Below are 26,399 nucleotides of genomic sequence, written 5' to 3' on the forward strand. Positions count from 1 at the left end.
TTGTGTAGCTCAGGATCTTGCTTTGAGCTCTAGGGTACTTCAGCTCCCTTCCCCCCCACTGTGAACTTTGCATGGGGCATATGTTCATCAGACTACTTTCTCAGAGTATCTTAAAACTAGGTTGGAAAACTAATTGGAAAATGAATGGACTGAAGCAGTCCTGGAGTAGAGAGGCAAGGGGTTTGTGGGGGTAGAGGGAAAGGACATACTGAAGACAGGATGGTGAACAGGTTTTCACCCCTCTGATTTCTGACGTACTGAGTCACATGGACTTGTGGCATTAGCTGGAAATCTTTTTATGAATGCTTGGCTTCTACAAAGCTGCTCATTAAACACTAGGGAAAGGTGTGATAGCTTTTTTCCATATCAGCCCTCCCTGAGAGCTGCTTTGAGCAGTACTATTTTTATACACACATATATGTTTTTAAAGACAGTTGCCGCTGCAGATGTGGCCCTAAAACTGCAGGTGAGAAGGTGCCATCCTAGCATTTCTTTTGAAATACAGTGCTTTGTGTAGTTGGAATTCTCGTTTCACCTTTTCTGTAAGCTTCAGGCTTTCAGCATTACTTTGCGGCTCAGTTTCTTTTCCCAAGCTCACATGCAGTACAGCATAACTGCATTAACAATTCTGTAGGAAATACAGGGAACTGCTTTATGTATTAATGTTGGTTAGGTTGGGCTGGAACAGGCTGTTTTCATTGATGTTGAATAACACTGTCCTCAGCTGAAAAAGCAGGTTGGACTATATAAGGAGAGAGATTTTAATCAGTCTGCATAAAGTGCCACATTGGGTATTTAATTAGATTACAGTATTCTCTGTGACTGGGTCCTGGAGTCCCTTACAGTAAGAAATGTCATAGAGCCTTTTTCTTATTTGCAGAACCATGGGAATGGGATGTTGGGAGCTCAGTAAGCTGTGAGCATGTTTGTGTCTGAAGAGTACCTACATTTTTATTTTGCCATTATTCCTGCTGTAACCAAAGTGAAGAACAGCTTTCGCTCTAAATAAAGAAGCATTTTGCAACCAAAAATTATATGCTTGCTCTGTAAGGAGGAGTTTGCAGTCTTATACATTGGGTATAAACTTTCCCTAAAGAGGCAAAATTTTTTAAGCAACACCAAGCCTGTCTGTGCATGCTTTTGTTTTGTTGTTGTTTTTTTTTCTTCTTTTTTTTTTTTTAAGCACAGCACACATTTTACTAGCACTGAAATAAGACAATACAAAGCAAAAGGTGAAGTTATAAAATCTGAGACAACTCCATGGAAAATTTTATCATGAGAATTTACTTTCTTAAGTTTAGCATTTGCGTAATGATTTCTTGGGTGCTTGTAAATGATGAATATATTATAAATTTGAAAGGAATTTTAGTTTTGATTAGATGTATTATAAAATGTATGAAAACTTGTTGTGTACTTAGGCTGTCTAATTTGGATCTAGTCATGAGAGTGCAACTATTAATCAAGTGTATCACTCACGTTATGTCATGACAATATGCACTTCTTGGCACATTATAACTTGTTTAGACAGCACTTTCTAAATACAGGGAGGAAAATCGACAGCTATATTTGTGGGAGAGCCATCATATGTCGTTGGGCTAAGGTTTTTCACATGTACAATTCAGGTGCCTGTCACGTAAATTGTGAACATAAATCTTGTCACTGTCTCACGTTGGATATATCTGTATTTGCATAGTTGTATGATATTGCAGAAGCACCTTAATTTCAGTTATTTTTTCCAGACATACTCCATCCTGGTTGATACACCCAGGCTATGACAAATTTGAAGCATTGTGGAAGATAATTTTACCTAATGGCACCCATATTACTAACTGGTTGGATGACCTTAAACATTAAACCACTTGAAAAAGGACATGTATAAATACAGGTTTACAGGAGAGGAGCCATGTTCTGACTTTGACAGTCCCTGAAATAATGCAGCTGTGTTTTTTCACAAGCAGCCTTAGAGTGATACAGGATTCAAACTGCTCTGAGGGGGCCTAGGGGCCTAAAAGATTGTGGACCTCACTTAGTAAATAGATCTGTTAAATGCTTGTGAGGCAAATATGTCATTAATATGAAGCAAGGGAAGTTATGCCTATTAAAGTTCTTTTTGTTCCACAGTATTGCCTGTCGACGCTGTGTTGTGGTTGGTAATGGAGGAGTACTTCGAAATAAGACGTTAGGGGAGAAAATTGACTCATATGATGTGATAATAAGGTAAATGGTGTCTCCTTTTCATTTTGTGTGCATGGAAAGAATAACAAACTTTTGCTGTCAGCCAGTATCTTTGGAGTTCAGTTATTATACAAATGAAAATGCATAAAACTTCCCATTGTACTTAATCCATCACAGGTTTTGTTTAAAAAAAAAAAAAAGAGGAAAAAATGTTCAGTGTTTTACTACACAGACTGATTGAAATGAGAGTCAAAGACCTCTAGGTGGTCACTCTGCCTCTTGTATGGATACATGCACCTGCAAGATGCTGCCATCAGTCATATTGGCAGGAATGGAGCATACACAGACTGCTTGAATTCTCTAAAAAAAATGCAATGCAGGCACCAGGGAAAAACTGCAAGATGCAGACATAAACACAGCGCCCCCTAACACCTCAGAGCAGAATAGACCTGACCCACCTGCTGATTGATTTGTTCTATCCTAAGGCAGTGGCAGCTGTGAAAGTACTGTTTAAAAGAAAAAAAACCAAACCAACCAAACCACCCCTCAAAAACACCCAAATAAACTAAAACTCCATACATAAAGATGGATCAGTATCAGATACACAGTCATAATCCCTGTCCCTGTATGCTGTAGACAGTGAAGAGTATTAAAAGATTCTTGAATTGTCTTCTGTACGACTTGGGTCATGTAGTAGCATGAATGGAGCAATGGATAATTCTCTGAGCCAAATATTCCCTTTGGTCTTCTCCAGTTCCTGTGTTTGAGCCAAATCAGGGGGCCTTCTGCTCAAGTGACAGATGATAAGCCATAGTGCAATTGTATTCTACACCACCTTGGCCAAGTTTCCATGTGTTCTTGATCCCTCTGGGTTAGAGAGTGAGTGCACCTGCTAATTGCTTATCTACCATGTAATGTGATAAGTTAATGCTGGGCTGCTAAACCCTCCTGTACCTGGACATGCTGTCTGCCCCACAGACTAGCATGCATGCCAGCCACCACACAATAAGGTTATGGATGGGGTAGTCATTGCCATCTCTGTCTCTCTGTCCTTTGCAGAATGAATAATGGCCCTGTTATAGGGTATGAAGAGGATGTTGGGAGGAGGACGACTTTCCGCCTTTCTTACCCGGAGTCTATCTTCTCAGATCCGATTCACTACGATCCTAATACAACGGTTGTTCTCATCGTCTTCAAACCACGTGACTTGAAGTGGCTTTGGGAGATACTAGGTGGTCAGAAAGTAGTGAGTTTAATTATTCATGCACTTTGGCTCAGCTTGCCACACACCTCTCATGTGCAATACCCATTTTGATTTTAGTCTTAGTGCTTCTAGCTTGAGGGAGCACTACATCTCCCAGTCTGTCTGCTCAATATCCCTTTTCCGTAAATGCTTTTGTCCTCTTCCTCTTCTGTCCACATACTTCGTTGGTTCATCACCCCAAAGTAGGTTTCCTCTTGTAGATACCTTTTTACCCTCTTCTTAGCACCATTTTATGTTCTGACATGCATGCTTCGGCCATTTCCCAGATTACTTTCTCCTGTGCATTTGATGGAATTGCAGAATAATGTTGGAAGGAACCTCCCTCTGGGGGTCTTTAGTCCAAAACCCTACTGAAAGAGAGCAGGGCCAAGTTCAAAGCCATACCAGGTTCTCAGGGCATTATCCAGGAAAGTTTTGAGTATTTCCAGAATATTTCTACAATCTGTTTCAGTACTGCACTACCCTCACAGAAGATATTTTTTCTTCATCCTCTCACTGTGTGTTTCTGAGAAGAATCTGATTCTGTCTCTTTTTGTAAACCCCTAACAGATGGTTGAAGATGGGCTGAACAAACCCAGCCTCTTCAGACCTTTCTTAGGGGCCAGAGCACACAGCACCTCGGCTGTTTTAGAGGCCTTCTGCTGAGCTTGACACACTCTTGCCCAAAACTGCATTTGCGAGACCACAGAAAGGCACAGTACTGGAGGAAAATAACTTCTACCTGTTCTCTGTGCTCTTACTGACAGAACCAAACACAATGAATGCTTAAATGCCTCCAGGGCATGCTGCTGGTGCACGTTGTCCATCATGGGCCTTTCTCTAAAGCTGTTTTCTAGCCAGCTGGCCCCAGCCTCTGCTGCTGCAGTGGGTTATCCTGTTGCAGCAGCACAGTTTGGCATGTGTTTTTGTTGACCTTTGGAAGCTTATTGCTTTCCCTCTTCTTCCTCAACCTCCTGCACTTAGATTTTACTCTGGTTAGAGTTACTATAAAACCAAAATCAACTGTTTATAACCATTAAAATTTGTATTTGCTTGCTTGTTACAGAGCGCTAAAGGCTTTTGGAAGAAACCAGCTCTGAACATGATATACAAGTCTAGTCAAATCAGGATTCTTGATCCCAGCATCACCAGAAAAACTGCTTATGAATGGCTTAATTTCCCAACAAGGTTTCCCAAAAAAGAGGTAGGCTTTTTCCTTCTAATGCCTTTTAGCTTTGTGCAACCAAATGTGTACTCAAAGGTAATTATCTGTTTATTATAGTGGACTATTTTAGAACATATTTTAGGTTCATGTTGCATTAGCTTGTTTTTAGATGGTCTTCAAAGAAGTTGGGAGAAATGGAATCCAGAAAGAAAGTGAGTACCCTTGCATGCCAAAAATCTCCTTTTATGGATTCTGTAATTAGCATCAAATGGGATTGTTTTTGCAGACAGACATAATTCCTTTTGCAAATTTGGGAAAGCAGACAGGCTTTGGAACATGACAGATCTGAATGGCTTCTAGAAATATTAAGGGTGTTTAAAAAAAAAACAACAAACCACCAAACAAAAAAACCAAACCCCAAAAATCCCAAACACCACAAAACACATAAAAAAACCCACTCCAAACCCCCACCAAATCACTAAAAAAAAGTCCACCAAACAAACAAAACCCCCTGAACACCCAACAGCCTAGTAATTCTGTCACTGCTGCAGTTTCATGCTTCTGGGGGTGGGTAAGAACTAGGGAGCATACCGGATATTCCAGCCCCATACTAATGACATATGTCTAGCAGCATTCTTGTGCTTACTGATTTGATGCCAAGTATTGTAATGAATTAACCAACAATTTGGACTTAAAAATACATTTTAACTGTCAGTTTCTGACTGCAGAATGTTTCTAACGAATGGTAAGACTTCAAGAGGGAGACCTCCCTTGTGCAATCAGGGCTGGCCATGTGCTGTTTAGTACAAATACGGTTCCCTGGGGTCACACTGTTCCATGGAGCTGCTTCATCAGGATCAGCCAACTGACACGTGTGGAAGTATTTGAATGGGCAGTCACTGAAGTATCTACCACAACTCATGTTCTAGTTTAATCTTTCTAATATTTGAGGGAGTTGAGGTATTTTTTAATTTTTGTTTACATCTCTTTAAATTTTCTTTTTTGAGTCTACTAGTGGCTTTTTCCTCTGTATTTAACTCTCAAACTGGAATACCCAGTTTGGCTGCATGCTTGCTGGGGCTTCATGGCATTTCAGTTCAACTGAGGATGGGAAGAAAGGAACATAGTAGTTTGGTGCCTAATGATCTCCTAAAGGGCCATGGAACATCTGTGGCCTCCATGGCTCCAGAAACCCCTTCTGTCTCTTCCTGTGTTCCCCTCTCAGTGGGGGTAAAAGTAAGACCAGTGCTGTCACTTAGCCAAACAGATGCGTACAGTGTCCTGGAGCTGGTACCACAGGCCCCTCAGTCACTTTGCATGACATGCACGCTCTCTTCTCCTCTCCTGCTCATTGGGTGTCCCTGCCCAGAGTAGGGGTAGAGTGCATCTGTGATTGCAACCTCTTTCCACCATCTCTACATCCCACTCGCTCTATCCCAGGGGTTTTGTAGCCCCTCATCCCAGGAGGCAGCGATGGTCAAGCTCAGGCATGCTTGTCCTCGCTTTTTCTCGCATCTCTGAGGCAGTCTGTGGCTGGGAGCCTGCACATCTGCAGTTGCTCTGGCTCAGTTTAGCTGCAGGTCATCCCTAGTGGGTTTGGTTGGCAGGGTGGCTTTTTGCCTCCGCTTTAGAGCCTTCTGTTCCTGTAGTGCATCCTTGGAAAGGGCTGGTGCCTTCACTGTTCTGTGCTTCAGCCCCCTCTGCCTGCAGGAGACGCTAAAGACTGCTGTTGCTTTTCCTGCTGTCTCTCTCTTTTCCATTAAGCCAGCCTTAAGTTCACTGTATGTGCATTTGTGTGTAGTCCAGCAAGCATTTATTTTTCTCCATTAGCAGCTGTGACGGTGTTAGCAGAGCTGTGAAGAACAACCGTAAATTCTGATTTGCTTCCCCAGCAGCTCTGAAGTCAAAGTGTTGCAGAGTAATTTCAGGGCTGCACCTATTCCCATTAAATGTAACTGGCTGAACACGTTTTATTACAGGCCAAGGATATCTGGATAGTGCTGGGGCACTTTGGGTCCTGCACATTTCACTGGCAGTAGTTCTGCTCAGCAGAATCTGCAGAAAACCAGTTTGCTTAATAAAGACTTCTGCCTTTACCATGTTGAATATGGGTTTTCCTGAGGTTGGTTTAGACAGAAGAGCATCCTTAAAGCATCACAACAGGTTTTTAAAGGAATGTTGCATATTTTTAGTATATTCCTTTGAGGCGAACTTTTAGTCAAAGGTAAACAGAGATAGTTGGAACCGGTGATGCTTCTGATATTTCCAAATAGCAGTAATCCTGACATGTAACGTTCCTTCTGTAATTTTTGGGTCCTGTTAAGTATGGACACTGCAACAGAATCACCACTAAATTTATGGCATTGAGCCCCTAGGGTATAAAGTTATTTTGCTAACTGGCATTAGCCTTGGGCAACAGCATGCATTTTAAGTTGATGTTTTTTGAATGGTCCAGAAGTTGTGTAAAGGTACAAAAAAAATCCTACATAAAAGGTGACAGTTCAATTCTGTTACTTTATTTAGGTTTACAGAGCTGATGTTACAATTTTTTTTTTCATGGGGATTTGTTCCTGTATCATATGCTACAAATAAATGTTTTTCTGTACCAAGTGCATCTGCCTTCTCTCTGCGCAGAGTTGTGCAGTACTGGGTTGCCTGCTTCATTTCAGAGGCAAATGAGCTGATCCTTGGCTAAGAGTTCAAAAAAGCATGTGGTTTTGTGCTCAGTTGAGGTTTGGTTGCAGCTACTCAAAGTGTTTATCTCATTTGTTTTCTGATAAAATTATTTTAGCTGAGACTGGCATTAGTGCATGAAAGTTTTGTCCATTTTTGAGGGCACATTTTCCCCTCAGCTTCATCACTTAGACAAAGGAGAGAGTTCACCTCTGTACAAAACTTGGCTCTTACTTCCTTAGATCATTGTTGCTGCTGCTGCTAAGAGTCATGTACTTAATCACAAGATGGGACAGGTAGTTGCAAGGAATTCTGTGCCTTTGTAATAAATGCTGATTTATGGTTAGGTGCTCTTAATTTTGCACAGTTAAAACCTGTTTATGACCTGCTCTTGGTATTTTACATTTACTTCTGAACTATCTCACTGTAGGGAAAAATCAGCAACTTTACACTTTATTTCCTTCAAATGGAAGTAGTGGGGAAAGGTCTAAAGCTGTGTTCTTTTCCCTCTTCTGAAAAAGATCAAATGTAGCCAAATTAAGGCAGCAGTAGCATTTATGCGTTTTTCATTAGGTGTTACGAAGACTTGAGTCATATCACGTTTTTCTGCTTGTCTGGATCTCTATCATCTAGAATCTTGTGCTAATTCAGTCAAATTTGACAGGGTGAAATAGTCTACAATATATTTGAAGCCTGACTAGTTTAATGAAAGTAAGTTTTCTGAGCAGAGGGATGGTGAGACCTTCCTAATGCCTCTGCTGAGGGAAGGACTACAGTGTGGGCTCAGCCCTCATGAAAAAACAGAGAATCCCAAGGGAAGACCAGCACAGGAGATAGCCTGCTCATGAAAAACCTGCTGGCAGCAGGTTATTCATTATGAAACAGAAGGGGATCAAACCACAAAAATAAATGCCTGCCGAAGAGCAAGGCTGCCTGATATCCACTGCCTTGGCTCCTAGGCTTGCTGTTCCTATCAAGCTGCCAGTTATTTACATTAATGTGCTCTTTCTGTTTTCTTTTAGAAACCAAAGCATCCAACAACAGGGCTAATTGCCATTACACTAGCATTTCACATATGCCATGAAGTTCACCTGGCAGGCTTCAAGTATGACTTCACAGACAGAAACAGTTCCCTGCACTACTATGGCAATGACACGATGTCTCAGATGATGCAGGTATGACAGTGTGGATATCTGTGTCCCTCTGCTCCACCATGTTGTGCACAGTCTGGATGGGACACATCTATTTGTATGTTCTGCTTTGCTTTGCTGGTGTTATCCTGAGGCTACACAGCTCTTGTTCAGAGAGGCATATTTGCTAGCATTGTCAGAAAATAAATAGTGCTGTTTCTGTTTGCATCTTCTTTTTCCTTGACAGCTGGTTGTAATGCCACAGTTTGCCACAGTTGCCAAATTTCATTAAAAAAAAAAAAGAGAAAGAAGAGTGAAGTGAAAAGGAAGGAGTTAAAGACACAAACTTGCAATGAGGAAATGAATTGAGTTTCAGAAATAGAAAGCAGTGAAGAAATGCAGCTGTTAGAGCAGAAGGAACTGCTTAAAGAGAGGGAAGCCATAACTTTCCAGGGGAGGGAGCAGCAGGAGGCTAGCAAACAGCAGGGTTGCCTTCCCCTCCCATCCTGCAGAGAAAGGCCTCCTGCTTTGTTTATGGCCATGTCTCTGTTTTCTTTTATGACTCTGCTCTTCAGCTCTGTAATCCAAGCCGTTCCATCTCAGCCCTTTACTTGAATGTGAACAGTTTTATCTTCCATGTGCATGCTCAGTGCATGTGGGGACCATTTTCTCTCCTTTTCCTGATGAGGAAGGATTGAGGCACTGCGTATAGGAGCCTCTGATGTCTGTGAGTACTCTAGGTGCCTGCAGCTGTGGGATAATTTCCCTCTGATACTGATGTTGCCTTCATTTTGAGGCTCTTCTCTGCAGGTGCTTTTTTTGCCATGTACAGCAAGCTTGGGTAAGGTTGATCACCGGCTGAATAGACATTCATAAGATTTCCTGACATCTTGAAACTTGAAAAAAAAAAAGGCAACTAAACAAAACTTAATCATTAATACTTTAGTAGCATTAAGTTATAAGTATTGCACAGTATTTGTATTATATTAATTTTCGTTTACTGGATTCAGGTTGCCAGTGAACTTCCCTTGTGCTGTCCTCCACTGTGGTCTTAGTGGTCTCTTGCATATCCAGGATCTGGACACAGCACAGAAGATGGGTTGTTTTTCACTTGTTGAAACTGGCAGGGTGCATCTGATTCACAAATGCCTGATGTGTGCTTTTCAAGAACTTGCATTAAGCTTTGAGAATTGGTTGATTTTTGACTGCTCATGCTGTAAATGTGGTTATGCAGCTGTTCCCTGTTAACATGGGGAGGAGTTGGAAGAGTTAGTAGGACTTTCGTGAGACCACATCTCACCCGTTCTTGCCACTGAAGGATCATCCCTCTTCATTTATGTCCTAATGGAAAATCTAATGTAGTTTTGAGTAATAGTCACTCACCTGTTTTCTTGGGAGACTGTGCAAGAGCCTTTGCTAAGAAGTCTTTTTTGCAGAGCATTCTTGCTCTTAACATCTTCCAGGTATCACAGGTAATTAAAAGGATAGAATAATGAAGTGATGCTTCCAGTAATAATTTGAATTTAATTTTTTTTATTTCCTCACAATTCTTTAGAACGAATACCACAACATCAACGCTGAGCAGAAATTTTTGAAGAAGCTTATAGACAAGAACTTTGTGGTCAATTTGACGTGAAAGCTGAATACAAAATATGAAGAACAATGGCTATTTTCAAGATTTGAAAAATTTTTATTTTTTGTATGACACTTTTATTTTTTAAGTGCAGCATAACTGTTTACTGTTTAAAAGGAGCACAGAAACCTCACTAAGGCAGAAGCTTCTTCTAAGCCTGAGGATAATGGACTATTGCAAACGGAGTTAACTGAATTTCTGTAAAGCTACTTAATAATGGGAAAACTCTGGAACTTTCAGCTGAAAGTATCAGGGATGTATGTGATGCACATCACTTATTTATCAGCAAGAACTCTTTCCAAATGATTATTTCTCTGGAATACTTTTTTTTCTAGTGTTGTCCTCCAAGAGAGTTACTGTCAAGAGACTGAGACAGCCAGTTTTTGATTAGTAGATGGATGTAAAGTCATGAATGTCTGTCTTGTGGTATGAAAATGGCTTTTAAAATCATGCCTATAAACCATTAATGTGTTTTTGGGAGAAGGGGGAAGAAGCAGTGTACAGGTTTTGGCCTGCCTTGCTCTGAGAAGGGGATGTCCATCTTCAGTAAAGAAGCTACAGCTGCTGCACTGGCCATCGACTCTGAACTGCTGCCTTCCTTTGCCAAAGGTGAAGGCCCTTTAGTCTGACTTGTGGAGATGTTGGTTTTGACTATGCTTGTTTTGTACCCAGTTGATGGAAAACCATCCTCCCTGTGCTGTGCGTCCAATAAATTTTACAGTTGGTAACTTGACTTCAAGAGAGAATGAAGATTGAAGAGTTGTCTTAACTACCTGTGTGTCAGCCGCTTCCCCCAGACCCCAAGAGAAGTGTGAGCTGGGACAGAGATATTCACACCTGAGTTTAAGTGTAGAGCCAATGTTTGTTGGATTTCTGGATCTCCAGGATAGGAACTCGTGTATCTTTCTGTTCTCAGGAAGAAGTGGTGTATTTTTCCAAACCAACACAATTTCCTTTCTCAAATGCTGTACTGCATTTCTTCCTTTGAAATGCATCAATGTGAACAATGAATGTTCCCATTTTTTGCAGTAGTGAACTTCAGGGAATATCCAAGATGTACCTCAGCTGAATAATCATTTGGCTTCTGTTTACCTTTCCAGTCTTGACATTTAGGTTTAAAGGATGTGGCTGAACAAAATAATTTAGTGGTGAGAACTTACTTGGGATTTTAATTGAAACATTTGATGGGACACTTGTTTCCTGTATTGGTTGGTCTCAGACGAGCCTGCTGAATGAGGTAAATCTGCCTGGGAGTGACCTTGACAACTGTTACAGGACAACACATAACTGTGTTCTAATTGATTCAGAGTATAATTTTATGCTGTGCCAGGTTTATTTCAAGATCTTGTGTTTACCTTGATAAATCATACCTAAAGAAACACAAAAAAGTCCACTTAAAGTCTTTAACATTGATAGAAAAACCTTTTGTTGCTTTTTAATAACATGATATAGAGAGCTTTAGTAACAGTGCAAACCATGAAAACATGAACACAAACCACTAGCAGGTGAAGAGCACAGTATTTGTATTTTTCAGAAGCTGAAGATTAGAGGAGTACTGAACACAATTTCATTGCTGCAGCAGTGCACTAGAGGAACGAGCAGTGAAGCAACCAAAGAGTCATCTTTCTTTTTTCTCCTGTGGAGTGCAATAGGTACTTTTAAAATAGCTTCCTGTGATTCTCATCTCCCTCTTTAGCCCCTTGGCTCTGCCATTTGGAAATTGGTGAATGCAGCCTGATTTGGAAGGGAGCCACAGCCAAAGGGGAGGAGGCTTGTGCTCTTTGAGGGTTTTCATCTAATGACTCCTGAACTTTGGTCCATTCAAGCAAATTGGACACTGTCTGAAATAACTCTGGATGTCATAAAAAGCTGTGGTGGGGGCAGGAAGGTACCCAGACATGTCCCCATCAAGGGACCTGCTATGCCATGGGGCTCATCTGCTGCACTTGATGCAGCAGAAGGTGGCTCCTTGTCTAGCTCTGTGCAGGGAGGCAGGCAAGAGTGTGGGGGAGAGGGGAGCACAGCAGGTGCTGGGGCACTAGTGCAGGTGACAGTGGTGGAAATTGAGGAAATCAGAATTTCTTCACATGGTGGCAGAATGGCTCTTTCTCAGTTAATCACTTAAAAATAAAAAAATTGCACATTTCTGAGCCTCTGAGGAAGTCTGCTCAAAAATTTTGACTATAAACAGGTGGGGGTTTGCACCAGCAATCAGTGATATTACTGTCTTTAGTTCTACTAGCATTTATTTCTCATCATTATTTCAGTTAATTAAAAAGTTTTGAAGTTTGTATGTGACTCTGTAGCTGCAGACCTGCAGGACCTAACTAGTAGTCAAGTAGACCTTAACTACTGTCAATTGTAATGTCACATGAAAAAAATGCTGAGGTAAGGCTTTTTACAAAGGCTGTGGTGTTTTCCAAGCTCTCTGTGTAAAAGTCCTTGGTAGATCTTAGACACTCTTGACAGCAGAGGTGGGGGCTGCCTCCTCTCTCTCAAAACCTGCTGTTGCTTCCAGAGCCAAGCCCCCTAGCTCATCTGTAGGATTCTGCCAGGGATCCAGTTGCATCCATGTAACATCACGAAGTACACTGACTGTGAGGATTTTTTCCTGGACAGCTGTTGAATTTGCCCTTTTCTCACAGTGTGGTGGTGCAGGCCGCTTCCCTCTGCTTCTCGGCCCCCGTAGAGGCAGGTGGGTAGGGAGCTCTGCTCCTGAGGATTTTTTTCCTTTCCAGAAATATTCTTCCCACAATACGTAACTGATTTCTTCTTCTAATTTTCCTAGGTTTTCTTCTTTTTTGAGAGTTTTGTTCTGCTATAGTGAATACCCTGAAAACAATGGAAAAAAGCCTTCATGGCAAGCAAATTGTATCCATGTCTCCCCCAATTTTTACTTGAGACTCCTTTATTATTATCATTTTACTACATGAATTTTTGTCACTGTTTATTTTTTTTATGATGTTGGATAATCTCAATGCATTTAATATGCTGTCTACGAGCATTTATCCTTATCAGTTGCTCCTTTTTATTCTTAATAAGCCTTCCTATCTGTACGATTGAAACTAAGCAGTACTCCCAGGGATATTTCCCCCCACTCTGTGCTCCTGCAGCAATGTGGAGTCCGCATGTGCCAAGGTTACTATCTCGGGGTAGGTGACTGAGTAATGTTTAGAGCCAGACCTGTTTGTTCACTCAGGATGGAGCCAAGAGCTGATACTGTTGATAAACCGTGGGGCAGGATATTTGGTTTGTTTGTTGGGGGTTTTGTTTTGTTTTGTTTTTTGAAAGCGCAGCTTGCAGGCCAGTAGCTTCCCACCCTCCCATAAGATGTTTTGGTAGGATTCTGTGTACACCAGCCCTGCTTTTTCACCCACTTCACACAGTCACTTCTTCCACCTTGAGGACAGGTGTTGCTTTTACATTAAAGTGATGCAGGTGAGCACACCTGTATGCAGCGTGTTTCTCAGTAATGCCCACAGACAGATCAGTGTCTGTTCTATCCAGGCACATGTTTTCACAGGTATTTTGCAATACCAAAGACTTACCTTAGACTTCTTGAAAAAAGCAATAATGCTAACTCCAAATGCTTAAACCTTTTCCAAGAGTGAGCTGCTATTAAGATTTTTTTTTTCCATTTTTGCTATTCCTGAAACTTCCCTTTAAAAGCTATCCAGTTTTTTAATCCCAGCGGCAAAGCTGCCAATTTTGAATCCCAGGGTGCTGCTGGCTTCATGTCTGGTAATAGTGTGACTAGATAGGTATTCAGTGTCTCCCATCATTTTTTTTCCTGTATTAACTGAAAAGTCAAGTGATCTCTTCTTTCTCTGTCCTGTTCTCCAGCAGCCTGCTAAATTTCAAGGCAGTAGCACCTTGCAGCAAAGGTGCTCCTGCATTTTATCTGCCACTCCCCTCAAAATGCGCCCTCAGAAGGACCCAGCTCTAACGTACCAAAGTACACATAAAATGGGCAGGATGGTGTGCGTTGGCTGAAAGCTCTGTCTGGCTCAGACTTTTAGGGGTTTTCTGCTGGGAAAGTATTTTTTTCTTCTGCTGTAATAATTCAGGGAGGTACAGAGATATGATTTAAGGAGAAAGGTCACAAACTACTGCACAAAGTACAAATTTAAGAGTGCCTAAAAATTCTGCTAAAGATCTTTTTTAGTGACTGTGTTGGTGGTGATAATACAGAATCACAACTTTGGTGTTTAATAATTAGTGTGTGGCAGCTCTTGTCTCCTATGCCATGCTTTCCTTTTTAATGATGCCCTAGGAGGTATTACAAATAACTTTTAAGGGGACTCTGATTTTTAAGAACATACAAAGCTCAACGTCTGTTTTTGATATCATTAAATACTGATTTTATTTGACATTTGTCTTAAGTTTTATATGCCTTTCAAGTGCCAGCTGTATTTTGAAGACATTCTTACAGTTGTTTCCAGTGACGTTTTGAATGCTACAAATGGAAAGATGAATTTTCTGTGAATAAACTGTGTTAAAGACAATGCCCTCAGGCTCATCTTTGCAAGGTCAGTGCTGTGTGTGTATGCAGATGCGTACCTGTGCCCAGCACCATTATTAATGCTGCTTAAATTACACGGAGTGTTGTCTGATACAGTATTAAGTTTTAGAACAAACTTGGGTGCCTAGTAGAGCAAATAGAGCTGATTTGAACCAACGTATGAGCTGTACTGTGGGTGGTGACCTCACTCCAGGCTGCATAAAAGCAGAACTAGGACATAGTTTTTGTGGGTAAGATCAAGAGCAGCATCCTCCTGATCTTAATTTTTCATGTTTTTTTAATCTTGCCTATCTTATTGGGGACTTTCAGGGGAGTGCTAAAATAAAAGATGTATAACTAAGATGATGGTGCGTGATGAAAAAATTTAGACAGAAATCTATTTGTGCAGTAAAAATGAGATATTGGGGAGTGGGAGCTGCTTAGCCCATGGCTTCAGGGCATCTGAGGGAGATTTAGGAAATTATTACCTGACACAAGTAGGAATTCAATGCATTCATTTTAGTATTGACAGTTGAGAAGTTTGACAGCCTGGAGGAAGTTCCTGTCTTTGAGGTGAGATTGGGGGAATGATGGGTTGGTTATAATTTACTCCCTGCAATGGAACCACAGTTGAATAGTGATACAGATCAGTGACAAATACGTTGTTGTTTTCACACTTGGTTTTTGCTGGAGGTGAAAAAATGGGGAAGGAATAGTAAAAGCTGTTTTCAAATCACAGGGAGATCCAGGGATGTGGTGTGCCCAGGTGTCAGCCTGGGCAGTCAGCTCTGGCTTTTCCAGCTAGTACAAACCCTTCACGGCACCACCTCCACAGGCAGCTGATGTCTTGGCTTCCTGTGCACTGCCCCTGTGCCTTTTTAATCTGCACTCCTGTGTTAGCTCTAGCTGAGTAGGTGCCTGTCCTCACGGGAGCCCCTTGCTCTGCGTGTTCCCCCCAGCCCCTCTCTTCCACTCAATGTGATGCCAGGACAGTGCCTTTCTCCAGTGTCTTAGGGCAGGTTTTGCTAGGAGAGGGGATCTAAAAGAAAAGGGTATCTCATCCCTGGAAGTGTTCAAGGCCAGACTGGATGGGGCTTTGAGCAATCTGCCCATGCAGGGGGTTGGAACTAGATCATCTTGACCATCCCAACCCAAACCATTCTGTAATTCTATGATTTTTCTTTCATATGAGGCTACCAGTGGTTTCAGAGTCCTTGTGGTCTGTTGTGTGATTTCAACAGGTCGAGTGTTCCTTCGAACAGTTCTGCTCAATGAAGACAGGACATTTTATTTTTAAAGATATTTAATAAGATATTTTTTTCAAATCAGTACAAAAATTTTAAATACAAAATTATTTGCTTTTGACATATCTCATTCTGGGAACAGGCCAAAGTCACCAATGCCTGGTAAACTGTCCATCCATTCCTGCCACCGTTCCGTAAAATTTCTGAGATAAAGCACCACATTATATCACTGGAGTCCTTAGTCAATGTTAGACTGCATTAAACTCTGCATTTAAATAATGGTAATGCCAGTTAAATCCAATCTTAGTTCTGCATGAAAAATCTAGTTAATTTTTGAATCAAAAGCGGTAGCGTTAGCTAAAGACACTGAAGAAGTGATGAGTATTTAACTCTTTCAGCTAGTGTAACAGTGTGTGATGTGCAGCACTGTACAGGGAACCACAGCAAAGTGCACTGCCCTTTGGAAATGAACACTTTTGAGGTGAGATTAGCACCATTGTTGAACTGACAGCACTTGCAGAGAGGTTGCTTTACTTATGTACAGAAAAGATCGAGGCCTGCAGGTTCTCCTAGAAAATTGGTAACGTATAAATAAGGATTGGAAATCAGCTTGTATATAAAATGAAGTTCTTGGATACATTTGCATGATCAGTATTGCTGGTAAAGTTATCGGTTGATCTCAAAACAACAAATGAGATAATTAGCAAACAGAGCTACTTCTGTTTTGCTTAATCTTTGAAGAGGAAACTGTTTTGACTCTGGTTGAGTGGCAGAATAGGTGTCTCTTCTGACAAGCCAAACAGACACAGGTTCTTAGCACAAGCACTGAAGTCCAAGCAGATTTATGCTGCCCTGCTGTATTGCCACGTTTGCCAAAAAGTCTCAATCACATGCCACAAAGCAAATGGGGAGCCCTTCATTTTTGTCTCTTAACTACCTCATCTACTTCGACCGTGCAAATGCAGATGGAGGCTTTTTGAGTGCTCTGGCAGTTGGAGGTGAACCCAGCACCTGCTGGAGTCGATGGCAGTGTTCTGGGTCCAATGACTGCTGGAGAAGACTCGTAGGGAATAGTTACACCATCAGTACTCCTATCATAAATCTTTCAGGGAAAAAATGCACCTGTAGCAATTTTTAATACTGGGGGAAGGGAAGTAAAGCTCTCCAGCTTTGTTTGTCAGGCAGACCTGCTGTCAAAAACCCCAAAAAATGCCCACTCAAACAAAAAGCCACTCAAATTTTTCCATGTTACTTGAGACTGATCTACTCTGGTTTAAGTCACTGTTTTTCATCTCATAACTGTGATCAATGCAACAGTCAAATATGCAACAGGAGTGAGTGATGTACACTGACTGGAACCTTAGTACTAGAATTACTGTGAATGAAATGAAGTAAGCATGGCATTGCAGAAATATATAATGTACAGCTAATATGTCCCCCTCGGGTGCAAAACAACTGTTTATGGACCTGATACACATCTTTGGATATGTTCACCATGCTTTTTTTCTTTATAACTAGCTGTGCATAATGCTAAACTTAGTTTTTTGTTTGGTTTATTTTTTGTACAAGATGGTCTGAAACGGTCATAAAATGTGTCTTCCATGGTATAGAAGTTTGAAGCAGAGAAGAAAGGTTTTAATTTTGTGTTGTGTGTGTCTTGTTTTTTGTTTTACATGGGATACAATAAATATCCTGAAAAAGACGAATGAACGTACTGCCCGGCATAGAGTCCTGCCGCCTGCTCGGATGGCATCTGAACGTAAACCTTGTCTCCGTGCATTAGCTGGACAACAGCACTGCCAGAAGCCTGGTCCAGGAAGCCCTTCTTGTACTCGTCATACGTGTACATCAGTGGCTCGTTGTTCTTGAACAGTGCCACCCACACACTTGCCCCTTTACAGTGGACATGGTAAGCGAAGTAGTAGACGCCCGGGATCTCGCAGGTGAAGATCCCTGTCTGAGGGTTGTAGTTCTGTCGGCCATTGTAAAGGAGCTTGTCGAACTTCACAGGCACCCCAACCCGGGGGAAGGGGGTGAGGAGCTCTGCTGTGAATGCAGGCATCTCGTAGACGACACCGGGAGCTTTGCCTTTCTTGCCCTTGTAGCCGTAGGGTGACTTGATGCCATCTATCCCCGGCCCCACCTCGGGCAGATACTGTCCGACGGCTGGTGGAGTGGGTGGGATGATGACTGGGGGGCCTGGCGGCCCAGGGGGACCGGGTGGCCCCTGAAGTCCCGGCTGGCCAGGGGGACCGAGTGCCCCAGGCTTCCCCGGGGGTCCCTGCAGCCCCGCGGCACCGGGTTTGCCCACGCCAGGGAAGCCGGGAGGTCCAGGGAGGCCGGGTTCCCCCTTTGCCCCCGGTAGACCCGGGGGGCCAATGGGACCGCTGGGTCCTGCGATGCCTGGGATGCCCGAGGGGCCCTGCAGCCCCTGGGCACCGGGAAGCCCTGGCTCACCCTTTGGCCCCACAAGCCCTGGCACGCCTGGCAGCCCTGGCAAGCCTTTGTGCCCAGCTTCCCCCTTGGGCCCCGTGGGGCCGGGCAGCCCCCGGAGCCCGGGAGCCCCCACTTCCCCAGGAAAACCTGGCTTTCCTGGAAAGCCCTGCAGGCCGGGCTCGCCTTTGGGGCCAACGGGTCCTGGTGGCCCCGCAGCGCCGCCTTCTCCCTTGGGTCCTGGGAAGCCAGTCGCCCCGGGAGGGCCCATGATTCCCGGCAGTCCTGGCTGGCCCGGCTCCCCCGGTGGGCCCCCCATGCCGGGTGGCCCCACGTGCCCCTTCTCCCCCTTTGGCCCCAGGGGCCCGGGCAGGCCGCCTACGCCACGCTCCCCTTTGGGCCCGGGGAAGCCCGGCTTCCCAACCCCGGGGAGGCCGGGAGGCCCTGGCAGGCCTGGCAGGCCCTGCTCCCCTTTGCCACCTGGGAAGCCTGGCTGGCCAGGAATGCCGTCCTGGCCAGGTTTGCCAACACCGGGCAGGCCAGGAGGGCCTTGGATCCCCGGGGCTCCCGGGGGGCCCTGCAGCCCCAGCTCTCCCGGGGGCCCAGGTTTGCCTGCGGGTCCCTGTGGGCCTGGAAAGCCAACCATGCCTGGCTTGCCCACCCCTGGCAGCCCCACGGGACCCGGGGGGCCGGGCAGGCCGGGGGGCCCCTTCAGCCCTGGCAAACCTGGGATCCCGACACCCTTCTCCCCTTTCGGCCCTGGGATCCCAGGGACTCCTGGGGGCCCCTTCATCCCGGGCTCACCCTTCAGCCCTGGCTGTCCCTGCAGCCCTGGAGGACCCGCCTTCCCAATGCCAGGAAGCCCGTGAGGCCCTGGAGGTCCCTGTGGCCCAGGTATCCCCATGGGCCCAATCTCCCCCTTTGGCCCCATCTCCCCTCTCGGCCCTGGGGGCCCCATGACCCCCGGTTTCCCCGGCATTCCTGGCAAACCCGGCTTCCCAATTCCTGGATATCCTTGTGGGCCTGGTTTTCCTTTGGCTCCTGGCACACCGTGACCCGGTAATCCTGGTGGCCCCGGTGGCCCTCTTGGTCCAGGCTCACCAGGGGGACCTTGCTCGCCCCTCAGGCTGCGCATGGGTATTTCTGGGTCGGGGAGAAAAGCAGAAGAAAGAAAGGGTAAGGGAAGAGACAAAAGGTAATTGCAATTGAATCCTTCAAGGAACACAAAGGCGCTTTTGGGATGGATGTGTGATACTTCTTGGTTTTGTGGTAGACGGGGAGGCAGAGTTGGCCAGCGAGTTTCAGATTTGTGTTTGTTTGCATACTCTAAACTTCTGTGCATGTTTCTGTTTCCATAAAATATTTTTTTTTGCATCGTATTAGCTTATTTTTTGCTATGCAAAAGTCATTTACATTTTACTAGTGTGTTTGCTTATTTTTTGCTATGCAAAAGTCATTTACATTTTATAGTGTGTTTCACCTATACAGTCTTAAGCAACAAAACCTGTTTTTTTTGTCTCATGTTGCTGTAGACTAATCTACTTTTAAGAGTTTTCACAGGACACAGAAGCTGCTCAATGCTCTCCTCCTGTAGGAGGAGTTCTGGCATAAAAGTGCTTTTGCTAGGGTGTCTTATACTAGCAAGATCAAGTAAAAAAAAAATTGTATCTGTAAGAAGTTTGTAGGTATGACTGCATTTCCACCAAGGTTTTGGTTCCTATGAAGATATTACTGGAAACCTACAGCATTGCCCAGTGCTGCTAAGCTCCCACAGGTTTTTGGCATAGCCACATCTAGTTAGAGCTCTTCTAAAGACTTCACAAAATGTCTTTACTGTCCAAATCCACATTTTTGTGTGTGACCACTTAGCAGTGCACGTCAGGGTGAGGGAGTTGCTGCATGGGAGTGGCTGTGCTGGGGTTGGTTGCTTTTCAAGCTGCAGGCGTTTTGGGTTAAGTGGAAAGTCTGCTTCTCTCTGGCTTTAAGATGGATAAAGAAGCGAGAGGTTTGAAGGAAGGGGAGAGATGAGGTTTCAGGGCAAGAGAATTAACTGTTCTTTGGGAGGCAGATATCCCACCTCTCTGCGCCTATTGTGCTTTATGCACATAGAAACCCCCCATTCCTCACAATGTGGTTTGGTTTTACTATAGCCAGTTGTGCTTGTTCAGACACTCCTAAAATAGGCCCTGAAACCTTCCATTTCTCTCCGAAGACAGCAGAGGCTGTGGTTACACTGAATCCTCAACAAGACAGAGTTAACCAGTTTGTCTGAAGTTGCAGACACTTGCTGTCCACACAAGGATTTTATGACACTGGGTGTTCCTGGTTGCCCTGTGTATTTTGAACATTTTTTGTTGTTTTCTTTAATATCCTAATAATGTCCAGACTTCCTTTACTGAATACTGAAAGTGCTTTTACATGCAAACTTGTGCAGTAATGCCCTGCACTTTCAGTACTTGTGTTAATCCTGTAAGTAACCTACAGAAGGAGGACTGCAGAGTCAGAAGAGCAATTTTATGGTTTTTATCTGCAAACCTCTCAATCACAGGGTCTGAACAAATCCAGATATAAAACTGTGATATTCCTGTAAATTCAAATCTCAGGGCTCTTAGCTCTTATTTCATGTCTGGTCACTGCAGTGAGAGGGGGACCCCAGCCCATCTATCTCGGCCATCATTTGAAACCCCATCAGAGGGTTTTCTGCAGGCTGGTAGGATTATGAGGTTTCTCCTACCCTTGAACAAGCACCTAAACAAACCTGGGCCCAGTCCAGGGTGCTGACGGCTTGTTGCAGGCAGGGCTGCTCAGAGGCTGTGCTGCAGGCTGGAGCGTGGCTGTGGCCTTGCTCTGGTGACCACACGCTGCCCCACAGCTCATGTGAGCCTGTTTGTCCACCCAGGTATCAGGTGGACAACCAGGCACCAACCTGGCCACACCTTGGGGCACCTGGGTGACATACCCAGCCTGCAGCAGCCTGCTGCCCATCTTCAGTCACCTCCTGGCACACGGTGCTGTGAGGCACCAGCCAGGACCCTGCAGGGGTGGTGAGGGACACGCCAAGCCTACCTTTCTCTTTCTTGGGAGCCATATCCTTGCCGAGCAAAGGCATCTGCGGGACCTCCTTCATGTACTGAGGCAGATGAGGGTACTCTTTCCCGTACTGCATGTGGGGTACTTCCTTGCCCATGTGCTGCATTGGGATGCCTTCTTTGCCCAGAGGCATGTGAGGTACTTGTTGTCCGAGGGGTTGGTACTGGGGCACCTGGGGTGGCAGCTGCTTGATGCCATAGTAGACACCGCCTTGAGCAGACTTCACCAGCTCCAGATAAATGGTGACAGCCACTGCCAGCAGCTGCACAGGGAAGAGCAACACGGCCATCACCTGCAAAAAAGGACAACAAAACCCACAGTTGGCAGTAAATGTTTTTTCATGTCTTGTGTTTCCCATTGAGGCTGACCTGCTCCCATTTTCTACAGGAAACTGGACCTAAACCTCTGCAAACTGGCTCTGGTTTGTGTGCTGCTCTGGAGAACATGCTGCAGCAGGCCTGTATCTGGTTTATTGGAGGCTCTTACTCAAATAGTACTATCCTTGCAAAAGTCTTTATATGTATTTAGTTTTATACTACTCTATCTGTCCCTAGGATTGTGTCCTGTGGCTGGAGAGTCCAGGGGTTCTGCATTTCTATCACAGCTCCTTGCCAGCTCTCCTTCTAAGCTTTGCTCTGGTCCTTTCAGCCTTCATTCAGAAGAACTTGGCCTTGGCTGCCTCCAAGCAGGCTCAAGCAACCCAAGCCTTTCTCCCAAGATATTAAACTATTTTCTAAAGGTTGCACCCAGTGCAGACCTCTCTCCTCCCCTGGCAGCCCATTCCAGCACCTTACCAGTCCTGCTAACACAACAGAACAGGGTTGGGTTTTCTTTCTTTTTCTTCCTTATGAAAATACAAGCTTAGAATTTCTTGTCCCATCTGCTGCTGTCTTTCCTTTCCGCAGCAGTGATGTTATTAGCAGGTGAGCAGGAAATCAGCATCCAGGGGGATGAGGAGACTGTGTGTTACAGTTCAAGTATTTTGCAGTTTGTCCAGTAGGCAAATCCCACTCTTTTGAAATGCACATGGTGATGGCCAGGCATGACGTTGTCCCCGACTCTCTGCTTTCCCACAGTGCAAAGACACCTTGCACCCAACCTGAGCTGCTGGAAGAGCCCCCAGCAGGTTGGCAGAGCTTTGCCAAACCGCTCACTGAGACTTGCTTGCAGTAGGTGCTGGGCCCTAGTGAGCCCAGGTGGAGCCAATAAGGATGGCCTGGGCAGTGCCACCTGCTGATTTTCCTGTTCTTCTCCCACAGCCTGGCTTGACAGAAGAGAAAAACACCCTTCTGTCTGTAACAAAGGGCTCAGCATTAAGCCCCCTTCACCTGGTTCCCAGTGCTTTGGGAGGTATCTTTTGCAGGGCAAAGCTTTTCTCTTTTCCTGTCAGGCTGGGACTGGTCCTCACTTGAATTCAGCTGCCTATGGGGCTGCATCCCCTGCTCCCTTGTGCAGGGTGATGCTGCAGCACACAGGAGGACCCCCTGCCCTTGCCCGGGGGGCAACATGACCCAACATGGGCCAGAATGTGTCCTTCCAGGGGCCCTACAGAGACCTGGCTTTGGGCAGGTAAGGCTGCTGCTGCAGAGCTGGGGGAAAGTGTGAGAGGTAGATGGGGCTGGGGGGAGGACATGTACTGACAGAGGAGGGGCAGTAAGCAACTCTGTTTACCCCCTGTAACACTGTTCTGTGTAGAGTGGGTCTCTAAAAAGGGCCTCAGAGTAACTGGGGTGGGTGAGACTTTGTAATGCATCCACGACAAGACTCGTGCCTACTGGGCAGAGGCTGCGAGCAGGCTGCAGGACAGCTGCAAGACTTGCCAAGCTCAGGGAGTGTGTCAGTGGCACTGCAGGCACTGAGCCCTGGAGTTGTGACTTTCTGAAACTGTAAGTGGAGGATAAATTAAAATTGTGGAGTTAAAATAACTAGCAGAAAGTTAATGTTTTAAATAATAATCCTAAATAGGCAGAACTACAGAAAAGATGGAGCTATGTATTAACAGCAAAGCAAGCCATTTCAGAAAATGAAATATTAGTGAATAAACACTAGATGGAGCGTATGTTGCACAGCTGAGTTTCTACAGTCAGTTTCTCTCCCAGGAATTTAAGGTCTTGGATGTAACCAGCTGCCATGTGGCATGGAAAAGCAGAGCCAAGATGTACAGGAGTTTTTGAGTGTAGCTAAAGCCCAAGCACAGTTGCTCATCCTTGTTCAGCAAAGCACTTCAGCAAACGTTTCATATCCAGTGAGTTTAATGTGGCTTTTAGCCCACATCTGGGTGCTTTGCTGTGAGCTAAAGGATTAGAGCCTTAGGACATGGTATTTCTGCTTAAAGCTCAATGGCACTGAGCAGTGAGGACAGCCTGTGCGTGATAATTTACTGTGGCTTAGCTGGGACATGGTAATTTATTAACCTGCTGCAGCTTAATCTGGGAACAGGGACCCCAAGTGACCTTTTCTTTTTTTTAGGGGGTGAGGGTAGTATCCCCACTCTGTCTCTCTTGGCCTTTCTGTTCCTTCATGTACCATAATGAGTAACTGGCTGCAGCTTTGGCTCTCTGTAGCCGAGTACTGTAACACCTGCCTCTGTTTGAAGGGAAAATCCCAGCTGCTGGAAAATTTGCAGCAATTTGTGCATATCTCCCAAATGAAAAGCATTGCCCGTATGAAGAGAGAAATGCAGTGAAACCTGTTAAAAAATTAGAAGATACTAGAGATGTAGTACTGTTGTTGAAACCTGCAAGTATGAAGGGTAGGGTGGAAGGCCAGTTTTTGGTGGTTTATTTTTTAAAAGAGACAACTTCAGTGAAATAAGGGGAATAAATGCAGAGGGAAATAGGTAAAATTCCTTTGGTTGTGATTTTTCTCCTTGTTTTTATTACAAAACATAGGCTTTGTGTGCGAGTGGGAGCTCGAGTTATTTGAAATAACTGAGAAGTTTCCTACAGGGAGACACCAGCTTGCCTGCAGCTCAGGGTGAACTCAGCCTCCTGCTGCCTGTGCTGCCAAGTGTCCGGCAACGCACCTGAGGTTTAACAGGTGGGACCTTGCAACGCACAAGATGTTTTTGTGTGCACATGTGGAAATTTTGAGGGAGATCAAACGAGACTTCTAGAGACAGGAAGGCTCCAGTGAATGAGGTGATCTCATTGTGTTTCCTTGAGTGTTTTTTGACTCATCATAACCAAAACAGAGTGGCCTGGAAAGGACAAATTGCTTCTCATCTATTGATTTTGGCTGGAGCTTGTGCCAGTGACTAGCTGAGGTGGAAGGTGGGGGTTTATTTACTGAACAACCTCAGGCTGGATAGAACTTGGCTGGCATCTTCTTGCTGGGAAATGTGGTAAAAGTCATGTGTGTAACTGCTACTGCTCATTGTCTGATGGTGATGGATCCAGCTGGATTATCACTGTCAGATATAATGAGCCTGCCCTGAAGCATGAGGAATGCCTGGGACAGTCCTTCAGTGTTGCACCTCATTGCCTGTCTCATCATATCATAGAATGGTTTGGTTTGGAAGGGACCTTAAAGATCATCTAGTTCCAACCACCCTGCATGGGCAGGGGTACCTCCCACTAGACCAGGTTGATCAAAGGCCCATCTCACTTGGCCCTGAACACTTCCAGGGAGGTGGCAGCCACAGCTTCTCTGAGTAACCCATTTCATTGTCTCACCATCCTCACACTAGAGAATTTCCTCCTAATGTCTAACCTAGATTTCCCCTTTTCCACTGCTAATACATTACCCCTTCTCCTCTCACTACAAGCCCTTGTAAAAAGTCCCTTCCCGGTCTTCGTGTAGCCCTTTCAGATACTGAAAGGCCACTGTGAAGTCTCCCTGGAGCCTTCTCTTTTCCAGGCTGAACAGCCCCAATTCTCTCAGCCTGTACTCATATCATACCCAGCTTCTCTAAAGTGATTTAAGTTCTGAGAGTGAAAAGTAGGTCTTTTTTTTTCTGCCCTGCAGTTTTTTTCCTGTATGCCTATGTGCACAGCTCTCATTGTTCAAAGGCCTCACTAGGAAACCACCATCTTTAAATGCCTAAAAGTTACTGAAAATCTTGCTCTTGTTTTTTAAAAAAAGTGTATAAATTCTAAATATTGACAGGTCCTCCAGAGCCTGTAAGCAGCAAAAGGAGTTTTTCCCAGCAGTTACAGGAGTTAGGGAAGATACCAGAATGAGGAGGAGAAAAATCTCTGCTGAAGACACAGCTGAAGACTTCTCGCACCCTTCACCCAAATCCTAGCAATTTAGGCATCATCTCCAGACATGTTCACATAATGTAATTTGACATGCTTTCAAAGGTGTCTGTCAGCAGAGCAATAGGCTGGCTTTGGAATCAGATTTTCCTGGGTTTCTGTCAGAAAGCAATGGGAATGTGTCTACATATTTATGGCAGGTAAATCGGTGCATTTGGGCACCTTTAGAGAAGCCAAAGGCTTGGAAAAAGCAAAGTTTTGCCTTAACTGTTTGATGTCTGAAGGAAGACGGAGGAGAAGCCCCTTTGGCTTCATAGTATGTGACCTGTCATTTTGCACCAGCTGTTCAGATTAAGACACAATAATTATTTTGCTTTACCTAGGGTGGGGCAAGCCACTCAAGGGTGAAGGAACATTGTCCTAAACCACGGTGTTCAGCTGCTTGTGTGTGAATGCATGTGGTTGGCTCTGTGGGTGAGAGAGAGTCCTTGAATAAACACATTTTTACAGGCAAAGCTCAAGTGAGAAAATTTCTCAAGAATCTCTTTGGTAGAGCTGTTCTCCTGAGAAAACTAGAAAGGACCTTCCTCTGGCTATTTGTGTTTGTCAGTAGGAACTGAAGACAAAACAAAATGTACCAGCAGTGGTAATTCTTAAATTGGCGTGAAAAAATAATGGCTGGTTTAGCCCAATTGTGTAAGGAATGTATGGAAAGAGTGATGCCCGTCCATGTGGGACTTGAAATCATAGGTGGTCTTGCAAAGGGTGGAAGCCAGACTTTGATTTACAAGCTCTTACAGGGAAGTGATCGCTCTGCAACCAATTTGGGAGTTTACTGAAATTTACTCATGTCTCAGAACCTCTAAGACACTCGCCTGGAGACTAGCCCTGTGGGCTGAATTTCCCATGTGTT

At 44.5% G+C, this 26,399-nt stretch overlaps 2 protein-coding genes across 11 annotated transcripts in view; one reads left to right on the forward strand and one right to left on the reverse strand.

Annotated features, from left to right (window-relative positions):
- The window catches only part of ST3GAL6 (ST3 beta-galactoside alpha-2,3-sialyltransferase 6), a 50,529-nt gene extending 33,121 nt beyond the window's left edge, over positions 1 to 17,408 (forward strand). For all 7 annotated transcript variants that reach the window (XM_051608255.1, XM_051608246.1, XM_051608270.1 and 4 more), the window contains 5 exons: positions 2,122 to 2,217; positions 3,235 to 3,421; positions 4,485 to 4,622; positions 8,279 to 8,431; positions 9,942 to 17,408. In XM_051608255.1, the coding sequence (XP_051464215.1) occupies positions 2,122 to 2,217; positions 3,235 to 3,421; positions 4,485 to 4,622; positions 8,279 to 8,431; positions 9,942 to 10,022 (655 nt within the window). In that variant the 3' untranslated portion in view covers positions 10,023 to 17,408. The remainder of the gene's footprint in view (positions 1 to 2,121; positions 2,218 to 3,234; positions 3,422 to 4,484; positions 4,623 to 8,278; positions 8,432 to 9,941) is intronic.
- COL8A1 (collagen type VIII alpha 1 chain) overlaps positions 17,378 to 26,399 on the reverse strand; it is an 88,738-nt gene continuing 79,716 nt past the window's right edge. For all 4 annotated transcript variants that reach the window (XM_051608217.1, XM_051608210.1, XM_051608226.1 and 1 more), the window contains 2 exons: positions 21,264 to 21,579; positions 17,378 to 19,340 (listed from right to left, as the gene is read on the reverse strand). In XM_051608217.1, the coding sequence (XP_051464177.1) occupies positions 17,434 to 19,340; positions 21,264 to 21,576 (2,220 nt within the window). In that variant the 5' untranslated portion in view covers positions 21,577 to 21,579 and the 3' untranslated portion in view covers positions 17,378 to 17,433. The remainder of the gene's footprint in view (positions 19,341 to 21,263; positions 21,580 to 26,399) is intronic.

Source organism: Apus apus, chromosome 1 (assembly GCF_020740795.1).
Source record: "Apus apus isolate bApuApu2 chromosome 1, bApuApu2.pri.cur, whole genome shotgun sequence".
In the NCBI taxonomy this organism is placed as follows: Eukaryota; Metazoa; Chordata; class Aves; order Apodiformes; family Apodidae; genus Apus; species Apus apus.